The sequence below is a fragment of the Crocodylus porosus genome, unplaced genomic scaffold (genome assembly GCF_001723895.1).
Source record: "Crocodylus porosus isolate Cpor-Errol unplaced genomic scaffold, CroPor_comp1, whole genome shotgun sequence".
Lineage (NCBI taxonomy): Eukaryota > Metazoa > Chordata > Crocodylia > Crocodylidae > Crocodylus > Crocodylus porosus.
Genome location: NW_017728943.1, coordinates 4,046,279 through 4,063,748, shown reverse-complemented (window position 1 = coordinate 4,063,748; position 17,470 = coordinate 4,046,279). Strand labels below are relative to the sequence as shown.

Below are 17,470 nucleotides of genomic sequence, written 5' to 3'. Positions count from 1 at the left end.
CCCACCACGTGGAAAGTAAGGTAAAAGAAGAGTTAACCAGTTACTTCAGCTGATAACAATAGCTGCTGAACCAGCCAGAGCAGGCACATTGGGTGTTAGAAAAATTCCAATGGTTTAGACTGGACATCCTCTGTCCTGATATGAGTGGACGTTTGCTGTCTTCCTTCCTTTCCTCTTCAGTTTTCTGACCTCAGTTTCACTCCAAATGCCCTGTCTCACCTACTCTTTCCCCTTCATCCTGCTTCCTTTCCCTTTTTTTCCATTTAGCTGGTCCCCTCGCCCCTTCATCTCATCATGGAACTAAATCGGTTTTTGCTGCCATCACATAATTCACTTTGGTTGTGTGTTTTGCTCCCCAGTCATAGATTCATAGATGTTAGGGGCTGGACCTTATAAGATCAATGGGTCCAGCCCCCCCACATTTGGGCAGGAAAGACGTGTCTCTCTCATTTTGATCGTAAGCTGTTTTTGTTAGTATTGAAAATAGGTTGATGCTGGGATAACTGTGCTCTGAAAGGTTCACTTGTTAATAAATCTTTAGGCAATAACAGGCCTTTTGCACTTAAGTATCTAATTAAAGAGACTTTCAGGGTCTCTACCACAATGGAATAATCTGTTGCTATTGTATGAGGCAGTGGTTCATTGTATGAGGCAGTGGTTCTCAATCTTTTTAGACACAAGGCAACACTCATTAGACCCAAGGCAACCCTCAACAAATACCAGCTCTTAGCTTTCATGTGTTTTTTTGACTACAGAAAAATAAAAGAGCAATTTTTCTATTGTGAAGAAGTCAGAAAGGCCACAACAGATCAGAAATGTTTGTGACATTATGGATTCCTAATTGCAAATTCTGGGTTTACCTTGTGAATCAAATGTTGGTGTTTGCACATCTAACATTGCTAATATTGTGGAACACCCCATGCAACCTTACACAGATCCAACAGCATCCTGGGGTGCTGTATGACCCTAACTAAAAATCACTGTCATAATGCAGCGTGTCTCTGGAATGTCCATCTATGAGAATAGGTGCTCTATATAGGTATTAACAAATACTGAGGGGTGGAGTGGGGTCTCTGTTTACCTTTACAGATGATTTTGCATACTTTCATTTTGGCTTTAATCTAATGAAAAAGCACTTTCTACATATTTGACATCCTGATGTCATGGTAGAACCCTGTGTGAGCTGTGATCTAGTGTTTATATGGCTCTGGCCTGAGCAGAACAAAGACTCTTGGGCATGTAGAAGAGATCGAAGACTATAGTCAGAGCTTTGTTGGGCGTGGTGCAGCCACTTTGAACTGGTAGTTATTTGTTTGAGAAGCTCTGTGGATCAATAACACTGCAGCACTTAAAACATTTTAGTACAAGAGTGACTTCAATAAAGGCAATTCTCGGAGGCATTACATAGTCATTGGGCTGCTTCCAACATGTGAATCAGTCTCTGGCAGGGCAGTCTTCATTACTAACTAAAGGTGGGGGAATATATGACCTGTGAAGAGCGTGGCACAAAATGCCACTTTTGCTATCTTTGAAAAATGGGTTTCTCAAGTCTCCCTTCTAAAATAAGTCTCTTGACTTCCCTTTTGTGATCCAAATGCTTGGTAGGTTATTTGTAAAACTAGTGAATCATCAGCCATTTTAGTAAACCTAAATGAAATAATCCAGTTCTGGTTAGACATGCAAGTGTAAAATGCAATCCATGCTTGTTCAAAATTTAAATAAAATAAACTTATATAAAATGAATTGTACAGTTTAAACAGAAAGCTATTCTGACATATTTGCAGCATATATAGGAATATTTTACTCCAGGTCTGGTGGGAAATAATATTTTTACTTATTCAGAAAGATACAAATGGCAAATTCTAATCTCTTCTCCAACTTGCGGTAATAGAAAGTCCATAACACAGTAGAATTTCACCAGCTCTGTTGTGCATAAGGTGGCCACCAAATGGAAAGACCACTCAGGTCACTTTGAACTAAGCTGTATATTCTCCCCCTCCTTGGGAACAAGATTAGTACAGTGTATATAACACATATGGAAGGGTGTGATTCTGTGTAATGGAGTTCCACGTGGCTTCCGAGTACGTCATGTCCTATCAGACTTCACATCGGGTATGAGGATTCCAGCTGCCATGCTATTGTGAGAGGTCTTGTGAGGGGAAATTGAAATATTCCTAAATTGTTGCCTTTAACAGCCGATGAAAACAATTATTTTAGACGTCCGTATATTCTTCAGCCACATTTGTAACGTAAATGTGTAGAATGTGTATAGTTGTCTTTATTTTCTATAAATATTCCAAATACTTACTATAAACTTTCCTATAATGTAGGTAGTCATCTAAAGTCTTGCATAATCAGTCAACATTTCTGCATGTTCTTCCTTATATAGAACATTATCAAGCTAGGCCCAGCGTATCCTTCATTCCCATTAGTTCTAAGCATTCTTAGTTTTCACTTTTAAAGAAAACAGAGCAGAGAAAGCCTATAAAATATTCAAAATAATGTATTTTATTATCAGCAAATTATAGTGTCAAAATAAGTCAAGTGTTTCTCACCTTTTACTCTGTCTTTAAATATATTTTTATGCATACATGTAACTATTCTCCTTTTCTCTCTCTCTCTAATTGGAAATTAAAAGGTGTGCATAAGCATAGTGGATTACCAGGCTTGCTGGGTCAGGCAGGCTGATTTCTATGGCCACCTGGTGCTGGAGAGCCTATGTCAGGCTGTCTTTGTCTTCCCAGCTTGAGTGACCTAGTGAGGAATGAATTCTCACCTCTGGAATTGCAGTAGGACATCTTAACCCCAGTGATTTTCAACCACTGTGTGGTGGGACCCTGGGGTGCCTTGAGGTCCTTTCAGAGGTACCATGGCATGCTACACAGTGTTAGTGTTCTTAAGTGTGCAAATATGATTCACGAAGTTTCAAATAGGAACCCATAGTGTTAAAAGCATTCTGACCTGTTGTGGTGGTCTTTCTGAGTTCTTTGCAGCAGAAGAATTACTCTAGTATTTTTCTGCAGTCAAAAAAATGTGTGAAAATGAAGAACTGGCATTTTTGATGGTTGCCTTAAGTCTTTTGAGGGCTCCCTTGAGTCTAACAAGGGGTGCCTCAAGTCTCAAAAGGTTGTGAGTGTCTATCTTAACCACTTTGCAACTGTGCTCCATGCAGTAAATTCACACAGTGGGAACTGAAGAATCAGATCACCTTGTACACTCAGATAATTGGCATTTATTTTTCCTTTTAACAAGACTGAGCATATTCTTTAGATAGCTGGAATTGATGCAAGTCTTTCAGTAATCCACTGCATTGTCATTTTATCAAGGCCTTTTAATCAAAAGAAAATATTTCCTAATTAAATGCTAACTCAGTTATGAACAGCGTAACAGAGAAATAATTACATAAATAGAAAATGCAATAGAATTAGTGAGCTCAAGAGATTTTAAGTATAGTAGACTAACAACACAGTGTTAATATGAGACAGAGAAAAGGTGATCATTTTAAATTATAGAAACATTTCTTGTTGCCTTTTTCTAAATTTATTTTTTAATATAATGGACTCCTGGAATTTAGCTCAAACAGAACCAAAATTTATCCTAATACTGAACTTAAAAATACAAAAAATATGAACTGTAGTGTAACTCCTTATTTTCATAATCTTTTTTAATGACTGATTGGAGTGCATTTACAGCTGGGGTTTTCAACCATTTTGGGTTAGTGTACCCCAGCAGCTGGTTGAGAAGGCAGGAGTCCCCTAGTGGCCAGACGAGCTGGGGGTGGAGGTCCCCCAGGAGCTGATTGGTCACCGGGGGGGGGGTCCCTGCAGCCAATCGGCGGTAGTGCTGGCGGCAGCACCCACTGTAGATGATCTATTGAGGTCCCTTTCAGACCTATATTTTTTGTAATGTAGATTTTTTTGAATGCTCTAGAGATCTAGATGATCTCTTGAGGTTTCTTTCAGACCTACGTTTTTTGTAATGTGGATTTTTTTGAATGCTCTAGAGATCTAGATGATCTCTTGAGGTCCCTTTCAGACCTACATTTTTCATAATTCTATTATAAAAACAATTCTAAACTATTACTGTTCATGTATATCTGTTACTGTTCATATGTATGGAAGATATAAAACAATCAAGGAATACAATACAGATGCTAGCATGATTTATTCAATTTGATAATCTTGCTCTCTAAATGATCTCTTAAGGTCCCTTTCAGACCTACACAGAGGCAGGAACAAGTAATTAAGACCATCCCCACAAATGTTTCTCTTACTACTTAAAACAATCTCTGATTAATTTCATAACCGTCCTATGTAGTCTGTTCTAGTGTTTCACCATCCTATCAGCTGGAAAGATGTCCTTAATGTCTATTGTAAATCTTTGCTGCAAATTAAGCTGATTTATTTTTGTCCTTCTCCCTCTGGCCATGGAAAACTATTGATTACTTTCCCTTTTTTGAACTCCTTTACCTACTGGAACATTTCATATGTTCTCTCCTGCTATTTGTGTTGCTCTCTCATTTAGTAATGAACCTATACTTTCCTTTGTTTTCTTCCTACTTCTAATACATGCATAGAACCTTTCCGTGTAGCCTTTTCATGTCCCTTGATAATTGAAACCAATTTTGAATCTTAGCCTTTTTGATTTTATTACCATGTACTTTGCTATTCCTTTTTACACATCCTTAGTTAGCCACCTGTGTTTCCAGTTTTTGTATGTATACTTTTTTGATTTTCAGGTCATTGAAAAGCTCCTGATGTATCCATAATAATCTCTTATTATGCTTCCTGTCTTTCCTTTGCAGTGGGATAGTTTGCCATTGTGCATTTAATTTAGCCTCTTTCAGTAACTGCCAGTTCTTCTGCACTCCTTCATTACAAAAAATGTAGATCTCAAAGGGACCTCAAGAGATCAACTAGAGATCTAGATGATCTCTTAAGGTCCCTTTGAGACCTACATTTTTTATAATTCTATTATATAAGAACAATACTAAAGTATTACTGTTCATGTAATATCTATTTACTGTTTATATGTATGGAAAATATAAAACAATCAAGAAATACAATACAGATCCTAGCATGATTTATTCAGTTTGATAATGTAATTTATATGAAATTCATAGGACTGACAAAGAATGGAAGAAAGAGCCAGGGAACACTCCGACAAACCATAGCATAGCACTTGTAAATCGTAAAAGCATAAGGTCATGAAGTGTACCCAAACAGTTCCACCTTAGGGTGATATTCTCTTCCCTTTCTGGTCATCTGTGGGCCATTTTTGGCACTTACACACATATAGATGATTATATAGGCACGCAGACTAGGCATGTGCACTAGCTCTAACCACCACACCAGAAGTCAGGCATTATCCAGGCCCTTTTCTGGCACTTTTTTTTTTAAGCTGCCCTCCTCTATGCCCCCCAGTCACCCAGTGAGGGCTTGAACCTGCACAATTATCTAGCCAACTAGGCATTATCCATGTCCTTGTCTGATGCTTCTTTTGTACTGAGCCACAGGCCCTTGAACCTAACAGAAACCTGTATCCATTATTTTCCAGTTTCTGTTAGGTTCAAGGAACTGTGGCTCAGTTCAAAAGGAGCATCAGACAAGGACCTGGATAATCCTTGGTTGCCTAGAGCATTATTCAGGTTCAAACACCCACTGGGTGAGTGGGGGTCCTCAAGTTCATGTTGTCTGCTTCTCAGGTGAGTGTCCTAGCCACGCAGCTGGCGGTGGGGGCAAAAAAGGAGAAGACCTCCTTGTCTGTTCCTGAATGTAAGTCCCGCTACACGTCTGGAACAGATGTATGTATGCAGCAAGTGCACAGCCTACTCTGCATGTGTATGCAGTGAGCTATGTCCTCAGACTGTGCAGCTAAGAGTAGAATTTCTAAACCAAAAATACAAATTATATCATAAAGTCCCATAAGTTTTTGGGAGAAGGGGATATTTCTCCCTTATAATTTTGTAATTAAATTACTCGGTAATTTTGATTGCTGACAAAGAATGTCAAGAGATGGCCATGATAAGCATATGGTACAAATTCTCGTGAGGCAGTTATTAGCAACCATAATTTTAAAAACAAATATTTGTCATCCAATCGAGAAATTTTGTGTAGTACCTTATTTACTCAAATACAAAATGAGGTTCCCCCCTCATCTTATAATCACATACAAGGAAACTTCATTAAATACATTATCTATCATTAAACTGCTGCCAAAAGCAGGATGGGTTCAGCAATGGAAACCAACTAAGGTGATTAAATGCAGTCAATACTGAGCATGACTATAAAACACTTGGCCCATATTAGGCAAACATACTGATAGGAACGTTCCACCCCCAAATTTTATTCAAAACACACGTATCACCCTGCACTTAAGAAGCTGCACATAGGGCATCTATACATGTGCTCCAGGGTGGGGGGCACTTTAATTAAAGTGGCTCCAGGAGCCGTTCTAATTAAAGCATCCACAGTGTCACATTTATTCAGCGTCCTGTGCTTCAAAACGGCAACAGGAGCGCTTCCTTGAACTAAAACTTGTTCGATCTTTAGTTAAAGTGTCCCCATTGCCATTTTGAAGTATGAGGATGCTGAGTACACATGGCAAGTTAATTAGCACACTCCAACAGACTTGATTAATCAAGACATCTGGCACATGTATATGTGCCCATATTAAGCATCCTTGTCTACCAAAGTTTCATATTGCAAAAACAGCTACGTATCCAAAAAACATACAACTACATATATTAAACCCTTAAACATCACATATTAACTTGCCACAAAAGAACCCTTTACAGCACTCTTTCGTCATATAGAAACCCATGAAAAACTATTCCCTCAGTAACTACCTGAAACTCTCCACCCCTCTCTATCAGTCCTTTCTGTTGGTTTAGTGAAACAAGTGTGTCCAGGCCTGTTCCCTACCCTTCTTTTCTGCCTCATCTTCTCCAATCTTTTCCTTGTCCTGACTGATGTAGTATTTCAGTTCATGCAGCCCCAAATTCAGGTACTTTCTTTCAAGTGAAAGCCAACCCCTTAAAAAGTTGGAGCTTTCTTACATTCTGTAAACTAGTTTTAAAAAATGCTAATAAAGTCCTTAATAATTTTTCCTCCAGTCACTTTCATATGAATCTATATAATACCATCTACCGTGCTAAAGATAGGTTTATTTTGGTGATGCTCAGAAAGCAGCAGACCCTTTCCCTCATTCCCTTTGCATATGTACACTCCCAACATACCTGTCCCACCATTTCTTCTTCCCCGTACCTCTGCCTTGGGCACCTAGATAAGCTCATCAAGCCCCACTTGTGTTGCACCTCTCTCACCAATAGGATATTCCTTACAACCATCCATGCTAAGTCAGCACGTTTCACCTTTAGTAGTTTATTTGCCACCAGTCCCAACACATTTGCTTGTCCTTCTGTGAAATTTCACACCGGCACTGTAGTAATGTGAGGGGGACAATTTCAAGGCAAACCTCCAATAATTAGATTCTATACCTGGCAAATTATAACACATTTATAAATTTTCCATATATAAAATCTAATTACCGAAGGGTCATCTTATAACCAGGATCATCTCCTATTCAAGTAAATGTGGTATATCTTTCAATTAAACAAATGATATTGTCTTAATTATACTTAAAGACAGGGTTTGCTAAACTTTGACCAGTGAAGATCTAGAGATTGCTGCCCTCGTGTTGTTCTCAACATAAAGTTCTTTGGGGGATTTGTTTAAGTATTTCCACATTTTGGCTGAACTGAGCAAATGCCAAGGCCACAGAGTCTGAAGCATTCTGTTCATAGATGTTAGGGGCTAGAAGGGACCTCACAGATCATCAGCCCCTCCCCCCCGCTCTAGGCAGGAAGACAACAGGGGTCAAGTGCCCCAGCAAGGTGACTGTCCAATCTCCTCTTAAAAATCTCCGGGGTAGGTGACTGCACCACCTCTGGAGGGAGTTTATTCCACATTTATTTCCCTGACTGTGAAGGAGTTTTTCCTGGTACTAAGCCTGAAGCCTTCCAGGAGTTTATATCCATACTGTGGTTCTTATCCTGTGCTCATCAGCATAGTGTGCACGTGCTTTCCAGTTGTGCGTTAAGCCGCATAACATGTCACATGTTATATGTTCTTTCATTCTCTCCTTAGAGACAAGTGTTTTTGGTGGAATACATTATGTATTTTAGATGAGTCTGAGGCATGGACATATGTTACTGTCTTTACTTGATTCTGAGACAAGGTTCCCCCCACTGCCCCGAAGTTTAACAAGGGGGAACAAGCCCCTTATTTTAGAATTGTGTACGAGGGAAATGGGGGGCAGGCAAGTGCTTTGGCTCAGGCCTCAGCCCCTACCTGGGGTCAGGGCCGTAACTTCAGGAGTTGCCGGTCTCCTCCCCTTGCCACCTCTGCATCCCTCTATCTCCCCCATTCAGCCTCTTTTCTCAATTCTCCCCCAACCCCCCACCCCCACACAAACTCTGCTCCCACCTGGCCCTCTTCTTCCCTGCTTACCTTTGCCCTATGCTGGCAGGCTGTGCACATGCTGTGGCCTGGGGCACTGAACAAAGCCCCAGTCTGCCCCACAGCAGCAGTATGCAGCCCACACTGATGCTACATGGGCTGGGCTGGGTTGGGCTGGGGCCATGCTTAGTGCCCCAGGCTAGGACAGTAATGGAGCCTGCTGGCTCGGATCAGATGCTGGTAGGGAGCAGGGGAGCAGAGGCAGCGAAGAAGTGGGAAAAGCAGAGATTGGAGGTGACGTGGAGAGCACAGGCTGTGAGAGGAAGGGGGACCCCAGGCTGTGAGAGGGTAGGCAGGGGGCAAAAGTAGCAGGAGGACTGACACAAACAGGAGGCAATCTGCTTGACATCCTCACACCACCTAACTCCCTATTGGTTGCTCCCTGCAATGGTGGGAAAAAACAACCCTCCAGTATTTAGATGCTATACATGGAAAATTAGAACAAATTTATACATTTTCCATGTAGAGAATCTTATTAGTGGGGAGTCATCTTAAATTTTCAGTCAAATTAGATTTGAGTAAGTATGGTACATTTGTCATGCTACATAAGTTCTTGTAGCATTAAAGAAGTTGAAGGGACAGGCATGGGTACTCTCTGTAGTGCTACAAAAATGGCAGAAATGCCACATAATGTTAATGAATGAAACAGGAACTTTTCTAGAGCACTTTGTTTTGTAGTATCACTAGGGACTACTGTAATTTGGGCTTCAGCGGATTTCAGGGGAAAGCCCCAAATTTATCATTTCCCCTAAAGCCCTAGAAAGCTGCAGTTTAGCCAGAAATGGCCTGAACCCACGGGGGGGAGAGAGGGCTGGGAATTTTTTTTTTAACTTACCTGAAGTGCTGAGAAGAAAGGTTGCAGAGCCCTAGAAACACTGTGGAAGCCCCACATGTTTCCAGGAGCAGGCTAGTACAGGCTAAGCCCCAGCGGTTTGTTCAATTCCCTGCTTCAGCAGGGAGTTTAAAAGCCCTGGCCAGAGTGAAGCAGGTAATTACCTCCTGCCCTAGTGGCTGTGAGTATAGTTATGCTGGGTGCCTGCCCCCACAGCTGGGCCTGGGGCTCTGGATGCCCCTGCTGTAGGGTCTTCCCTCTACCTGGAACAGCTCTCCAAGCCCCATTTTGTTTTGCTGCCATGTGGGAGCAGGGGGTGGGGAATTTCCCCCCCCCCTTCAGTGCACAGTGGAGCAGAATGGGGCTTGGGAGACCTGTGCCAGGCAAGGGTAAGCCCTGTGTGTTCACTTCCTCTTTCTGCTGCCCCCCAAGATCTCTGGAACTTGCAGTCCAGAATTACAGCAGCAGGACTCTGCAGGGTTTGTCATCACTTCCTCTTCATGCTTCCAGGTGCCTCTGAGATTTGTAGTCCACAGTTGCAGCCAGCAGTAAATTTGAGGGGGGGACGGGGTATTTAACCCCTGGCCTTGGCCCCAGACCCCAGCTAAGCTTTGCCCAATTGCCCCTCCCTCCCCCCCACCGGGGATGATCTGAACAGGGTGCGGAGCCTGCCCCACAGCACTTCCATGGGGAAATTGACATCACGGCATGCCAGGGAAGGGGCAATGGCCAGAATTTCCAGCCATAACAGGTAAAGAAACGGACAGCCCCCATCACTACACCACTGGACTGAGCTCACCTGCAGCAAGCACAGCTGTTGGGCCAGCTGGGACAGCCATATCCTAGAAGGGAGGCAACTCCATGGCTCCACTTCTTTGGTTGGGGCAGAGGGAAGTAGAGCTGCAGATCCTAGCAACCCCCTCTTGCCCTCTGGCTGGAGAGCACTCCACTGAATGCCTTCTTAGGAACTTCACGGTTCTCCTCTCCTACACATATTTTACACATACACCAACATTAAATATTTGAGACTCGTGATTTCAGAGTGCTTATTTTAGTAGGTTTCACAGACTATTATTGATACCAAAATTTTAAAAGGAATTTCTGAACTACGACTCAAAACCTTTTGTCTGCTGTTGTCCACATTTACAGCTGCGTTAGAATGAATATCTGGTTTGTCAGTGTTACAGTTCTAGGAATTTACAATTGCAAATCCTTCCTTGTCTTGTCACCAAATCATTCCTTAGCTTCTTTTGCCTGATTTTCTTTCTTTCTTTCTTTTTTCTCTTTTTCCTGAACCAAATAGGAATATGTACTTCAGATATTTGTTGATCCTTTTTATTCCATAGGGCTAAGTTGACATTTCAATATACATTTGAAGAATGGTATCAATACTTTTTTTAACCAGTTCAGTACATTTTATTTTGCATACTTTTGAGTCTAAAATGATAGGCAGGAATGAAAGAATTGCTCATAATTTTATGATGCCTAAACTTATGTTTTAGGAAAATGTATATTGTTGAAGTTATATAAAAGTGTGACCTGTATCCAGGTCTTATCAGCACTAAACTGCTGTAAGATAATGTGTTTACTATTACTTTAAATCATTGATATTACATCTTGTTTACCAGTTATCAAATCATACACATGATGTGAATAAATGAGAATTAAATTCACAAGCGTGTAAAATTAGTAAAGAAAGGAAATCAGGGAAGGAAGGAAGGGGGCATTAGATATAACTGATTTTAGAGAAAAGCAACTTATAATGTTACTGAGAGGTGAATTAGCAAGCATTCTTCAGACTAGTACATACCTTTCCGAACTGATTTTTCAAACTTCAGTAAGCTAGCCCCTGAAGGTTAAGCAGAATATCATTAAAATTGGGTTCAGCATTTTGATCTAGAGATTTTAAAGCTTCTACCAATATCTTTAAAGGTGTCATTGTAAGCGCACAAGGAACTCCTGATTTTTCTAGTATGGGGAGCATAGAGATGCATACAACTCTGATTTTATACATGGAAAAACATATTTGTAACTAAAGCCTTTGGCAGTTCCATCACGTACATCAGGACTGTCCAACTTCTAGGCATCTGGGGACCGAGTGTCCCATCAGCCACATGCCATGCAGAAGCCCTCCCCTGCTGCACCATGCTCCCATGCCCCACCCCACCACTACACCATGCTCCAGCACTTTCTCCCTCTGCTGTTGCACTGCATGCTGTGCAGTCATCCCCACCCCCACAATGCTGCACTGTGCGGCCCTAAGTTCACACTCAGCTACCTGGGCTGGGATGTGCGGTGCGGCATTCAGCACAAGCCAGAAGGGAACCCTGGAGCACCCCCATCGCACACGCCACTGCTGTTGCAGCCAGAATTGAAGGAGGGAACAGCAGCCAAGCAGGAGTCCAGGAGCCACAGCTGAACCCCTCACAGGCCACTTTCAGCTCACAAGCCTCCAGATGAATGGCCCTGATGTATATTTCATCTTAGCAAGTGTCCAGATCACTTCAAATAACAGAGAGGCAGTTAAGGCCAAGCAAACCAACTGGTGTCACAGCTGCCTGTATTTAACAAAGCTCTTCTTCTTTGTTCACATTGTTTTTTATGTCCACTGCCCAAAGGTGAGATGGATTTTTACCACAACTCCTTTTTGAGGAATCACGGTCAATTAAGGTATCTTACGTATGTTCAGTGACATCGCATACATTCAGTTACAGTTAAGCCTCCTGTCTGTTACTGCCTTTCATCCTTTTGTGTCCTCTGCTTTTCAGTCCTTTTTTCCCTATTCACTGCAAAGAAGAGCCAGAGCAACATAAGGCATAAATTTAAGAGCACTTTTAAAGATGCAGCGAGGAAGAAATTGAGTGTAAAACAGTACAAAAACTTTCATATTTTGCCGAATAAATATGGCTCCTATGAGTATGCATTTTATGGCTGTTGTATTCATGCTTGATACAGTCCACTTCAAGACATACTGGAAGTGGACATTGGGCAGTAGTGATGATCATTATCACGTGTCCTACAACAAGTAAATTATAGAGATGAGATAGCTCAGAAGAATGGGAGTAGGATACGCTTTAATTTCTTCTCAATGAATTGAATCCAATTCCTGCTAGTTATGACCCAAAGTGATTATCTTACAGCTGTTCATGTTCTTATTGACACAGGTCCTATCAGCGAATACTTTGCCCTCTCGCATATATTAGTAGCATCTCCTGAACAAAGTTTAGGTACTGCCTAACAAAGTTTGCTGCCTAATGTACTTGCTGTGTGGAGAAAGGATTGCTGGCTACCTTACCTTCAGTTCAACTGAAGATCTTTTTTTAAATTGTGTTGGTCTAATAAAAGATATCATCTCTACAAGTCCTGATTGCCTTCACCTTCAGTTGAGCATTTTGCATCAAATTCATTTTCAAAGTAAGAAAGAGGTCATTATTGTGACTGACTCACTTTTACCCCTGTTAGCTGAACAAGGTTCAATTGATATTTGATTTAAGATTCAGCTGTTGTTGGAGATAGTGTTCACGTCCTAAATTCAGCATAGACTCAAAGGTTCTGTTATTGTAGATACTGCTGCATATTATAACATCCTTTAGCCCCATTAAATATATTCAAACAATTTGGAGGCTAAATAAGTGTTCACATTTTTTATTGTTCAGTGCAGTGTTGTAATGCAGATGTGACACCAAGCAAAGGATAAAATGCAAATGTTTTGTGTGTTGTATGGAACGTATTGTAAAATTTACTTTGATTGAGGAAATGTCCCCAGTTCAGGACAGCAGTTAAGTACATGCCTAAATCTCAGTGAATGAAAATGGAATTGTATACTTTATTATGAATGTGGGTTCTCAACTGAAGAAATGGAGATGATTAAAAGAGGATCTACTATTAAGAAGAAGAGCAAAAATCTAAAGAAACCATTTTTAAATGCTTGCCATGGCACCAAGGACTTTAGATGGATGGCCTTTAGTTTGGAAGTTACATAATCTGAAATCTAGATAAATACTGTAATGAAATAGAGACCTTTGGCTTACAGAATGAGAGATAAGAATGGAAAGAGACTCACAACAGTAGAGAGAAATTTTTTATATTTGTGAATTTTACTACTACTTCTTAATATGAGATCCAAAATAACCCCTTAAGCCTTGATCTCCTGTTATCTCAGTGCTTTAATGGAAATGCAGTTATGATCCACTATTTTTTTTAGTTTAAGGATGCTATATATTCTGAACTGCAACAATTCCTTTTGCTCAGTTTTACCTCAGTGTAACATTATATCATGGCTCTGAAATTGGTTAGCCCGAAACCAGTACAAAGAAAAAGACAAGCTAGTAGCTGTTTGTGTGTTGTATTGCAGTCCTTCCAATTTTTACTTGAACACTAATAAAATGGTGCTAGAAAAATTTGCTTCTTCTAAAAGTATGATGTGTGTTGTGCCAGATCTTACAGTAAAGATAATGTTGTCAGGCCATTGCCTCAGTCATACTTTTAGGTGTGTTTTCCTGCATAAGTACAATTACTGCTGAACTGTTAGTAAAATTATCTTTGCTAGATGACTACTTGGGTTGCTTCTAAATATTATGTTCATGTTACAGTAGAATTATTATTTACACATTTTCATTATCATCATATTTTTATTCCCTCCTCTATCTCAGTTCCATAACTATGGGCACAGTGTTTCATGATTTGTGAACTATGAACTAGCTAATGACATTTTTTATAAGTTAAAATTTTTAATGCATCACATTGCACAGTGTGGATTGTGTTGCACAGTGTAACCTTGGAGACCAAGGTGACTCTGGTGTATGTATATCAATATCCCTTAGTGTGTGTTGTGGAAAGTGCCAGAATAAAAATGTTACTCAGCAGATCAGCTTCACTGAAACAGATTCTCCCCTAAATTACATTAGTATAAATCCCAAGAGCCTTATTCTAGAGTTGTTCTGCAGTTGCACCAGTAACACGCATGGCAGAATCCAGTCCTCTGGATGTATTCAGTCTGGGAGTTGCTCTTGTGGGAAGTCACATAAATTTTTACTTGCAGATATCAGATTACTTGCCCACAGAGTAGACACATCTACACATGCACTTTCCTGTGAAGTAAACTTATTAGCTGTGAAGCAAAGTGTCACCATCTACATATGCTAACTGTGTTAGGCTGCATTACTATCTTATGCTGGGATAATTTACTGCGGTTAAATGCATGTGTAGATGCTGACTGCGGGCATAAATTGCACTCGCTAAACCCAGCCAGCTGGCAATCGGACTCCTGCCTGCCACCTAGCCACATAGCTCTACACTTTCAGGATCTTTGTGCCCCAGCCAGCCCCTTCACCACCAGATGCTGCCACCTAGAGCCAGAGGCCTGCTGCACCCTGGCTCAAATTGCTTCTGTTCCTGGGTGCACATGTAGATGCTGCACCCAGGAGTAGTCTGGCTCAAACTGGTTTGGAGTGTATTGCTTCACATTAATTGCACATGTAGACATACCCAGTAAGTGAGCTGCATTTTATTACTTCTTTTGCATCATCTTCCGAACCACCAACTGATTTGCAGATCCATGGCAAGTCAGTTATAATCCTATTAACATCAGTGTTACTATCTGCCAGTAAGGTCAGAATTTGACCTGGAAAACCTTCTTACAAGTGGTGCATGTGAGGGTAAGGACGCAGCTTGACTTTCAGGCCCCAGGTTTAATTTTCAGGATTGACAAGTATAAAACAGTTTTTCAAAGTATATAATTTGAGGATGAGCTACAGGGAGATGTTAGACATGGAACCTATTATACTGTTTTCTTAAAATAATTTTTCAAATTGACTTGCACCTTAATGAACATGTGAATTCATTCAAATGCAACTTTCATGATCTATTTCATTCTGAATATTGTCAAACATAACCCAGTTATCTTTGCCTCCATGAACCACATGTTTCTCTAGATTTGTTTTTCATGGCTGCTAAGAATTTGCTGTTTAAAATCTTGGTACTAAAAGTATTCTATAAAATTATGTTTAATTACACACAGATATCCCAGAACTCAGTGCCTTAAGAATGCTGACAGCTCAAATCTATAATTTAATCACTTCTCTTTAAAACCAGAAGTCAGTATTGTTTTGCTATGTTTTGCTATATCAGCTCAAGTAGTATCTAAACCCCCCAAAACATTTTTGCTTCTTTTTTTTAAATCTTTCCAATCAAGTGGGGTTCTAAGACTAAGAAATGAGGTGATTTCTTTCTTTCTTCAACAATTTAATTCAGTCTGACGAGTCATATTTAATACTGAATTTTCTAGAACTGACATTATTGAATGCAAATTATATTTAAAATTGAGGCTTCCGTTCAAAGGAAATATATTAATTATCCAACATTTCATATTTAAGATTTCTTAACATCTTAGCCTTTCTGTAGCTGTTTATATAGCTCTATTTGTTCCCTATAAAAGAATTACTTAATGAAGCAGAGAGAAGAAAGAAAGTGTGTTGCTCACTAATACAAAGCCTTGGTGCTTGACCATTTTAAAGTAAAATGTTGCAGTTTGTTGTAGCTCTTTAACAAGACCCATCTCCTTTGTGAAGAATGCAGATAATTTTTTTCTGTCCCCCCCAAAAAAGAGTAACCTGATATGAGTCTGACAGTGTCGTTTAGCTAAGTGTTTCCATCTGTTGCCTGCTGTTCCCTTTACTCATGACCTCTCTCTTTCTTTCTCTTTTCTTCTTTCTTTTTCCTGCTTCCCTCCTCTTTCCTTTCTCTTTAGCCCCCCTGAGGAAGGCAAAGTTTGTTGAGAGCCCTCGAATTCCAGAGTCTGAGCTTGGCTCACCAACACTTACTTCAGCACAGAAACTGGACGTTGATGCATACTGCCCTGGTAAGCATGCATGAAAAGTCTCTGTTAGATGAGGAAGGCAAGCCATTCCAGCTCAGCAACATTTCCTATGCTTTGTATTTTCTTTTTATGAATAACTGCTTGGCCTTTCCCTAGCTGAGTTTTATGGACTTGCAGGCTGAATGGGAGTTTCTAACTGATTTTTTTGCCCTTTGTCTGTACAATTCCCCTCCCCCTCCAAAAATATATTAAGAAGTTACTATAGAGCTGTTTATAGCTGAATAAAAAATGATCAAATAGGAATGCTGTTTTCTAATGACACATCTTCAGAGATGCTGGAATCAAACATAAACTGCTGGTGTATTTTTTCCTTTAATCATTTAGTACAATGGCCATATGTTCCTGAATATCTGCATGTAAGGGCATTGCATTTTATTTTGTAGGTAGCTATCAGTTTGTGTCCCACAGAATTCAGGAACTCTGAAAATGTATGCATCTTGTTACAGGCCTCTGGAGTGCAATGATTAAAAGCATAAATAGAACTGAATGATCTCCTAGACTTAACCTTACATTTGTCTGACTTTTTTGGGCAGTCAGTTTCAAAATATCTCCAAACGCAGACAGACCACTTGCAGATGTGTGAATTCCATTAAATCTTTATATAGCTGTATCTTGCTGAGAATTCAGTATCATTTCCCAGATTCTTCTGAACTTGGACTAGTTGCTTGGCAACCTCATTAAGGTTGGGAAGCTGTGTCAGAGGTGTTTCAGCTAGAGTAGGCTGAAGATCAGTCTTTTGTTAAAGGAGCAAGAAGTGTTTGTTTTCAAATCTTTGCTGAATTCTGCAGGTTCTTCTTCTGACTGTTCAGTAATTTGTAAAGCAAAGGGCCATATTATCCTCATATTCCTGTACTGTAGTAAATAAGGTTCCAAATAGAATTTGGTCATGCATGGCATTTATAGATGTGCTCCAGGAGGCTGGGGAGGGGGGGAGGGACGCTTTAATTAGCACAGCTCCAAGAGCTGCACTAATTAAAGCTCCCAGAGCGTCACGTGCATCAGCATCCCCACGCTGAAAAATAGCGGCAGGGGTGTTTTAACTAAATCTCATTCAACGAGCTGTAGTTAAAGCACCCCTGCTGCCATTTTTCAGCATGGGGATGCTGATGCACATGATGCTGAAGTCTGCTGGAGCATGGTAATTACCACGCTCCAGCAGATTCAGTTAATCAAGTCTGCCCCAACACATCGTAATTACAGTGCGTTAGAGCACTCTCCCTGCACGTGTGTAGGCGCATGTAA

At 40.5% G+C, this 17,470-nt stretch overlaps 1 protein-coding gene across 9 annotated transcripts in view; it reads left to right on the top strand.

Moving 5' to 3' along the window:
• The window catches only part of TANC2 (tetratricopeptide repeat, ankyrin repeat and coiled-coil containing 2), a 654,191-nt gene that overhangs the window by 311,129 nt on the left and 325,592 nt on the right, over positions 1 to 17,470 (top strand). For 8 of the 9 annotated variants that reach the window (XM_019548480.1, XM_019548477.1, XM_019548476.1 and 5 more), the window contains one exon: positions 16,100 to 16,210. The exons of the other annotated variant lie outside the window; for it this stretch is intronic. In XM_019548480.1, the coding sequence (XP_019404025.1) occupies positions 16,100 to 16,210 (111 nt within the window). The remainder of the gene's footprint in view (positions 1 to 16,099; positions 16,211 to 17,470) is intronic. 9 annotated transcript variants of the gene reach the window in all.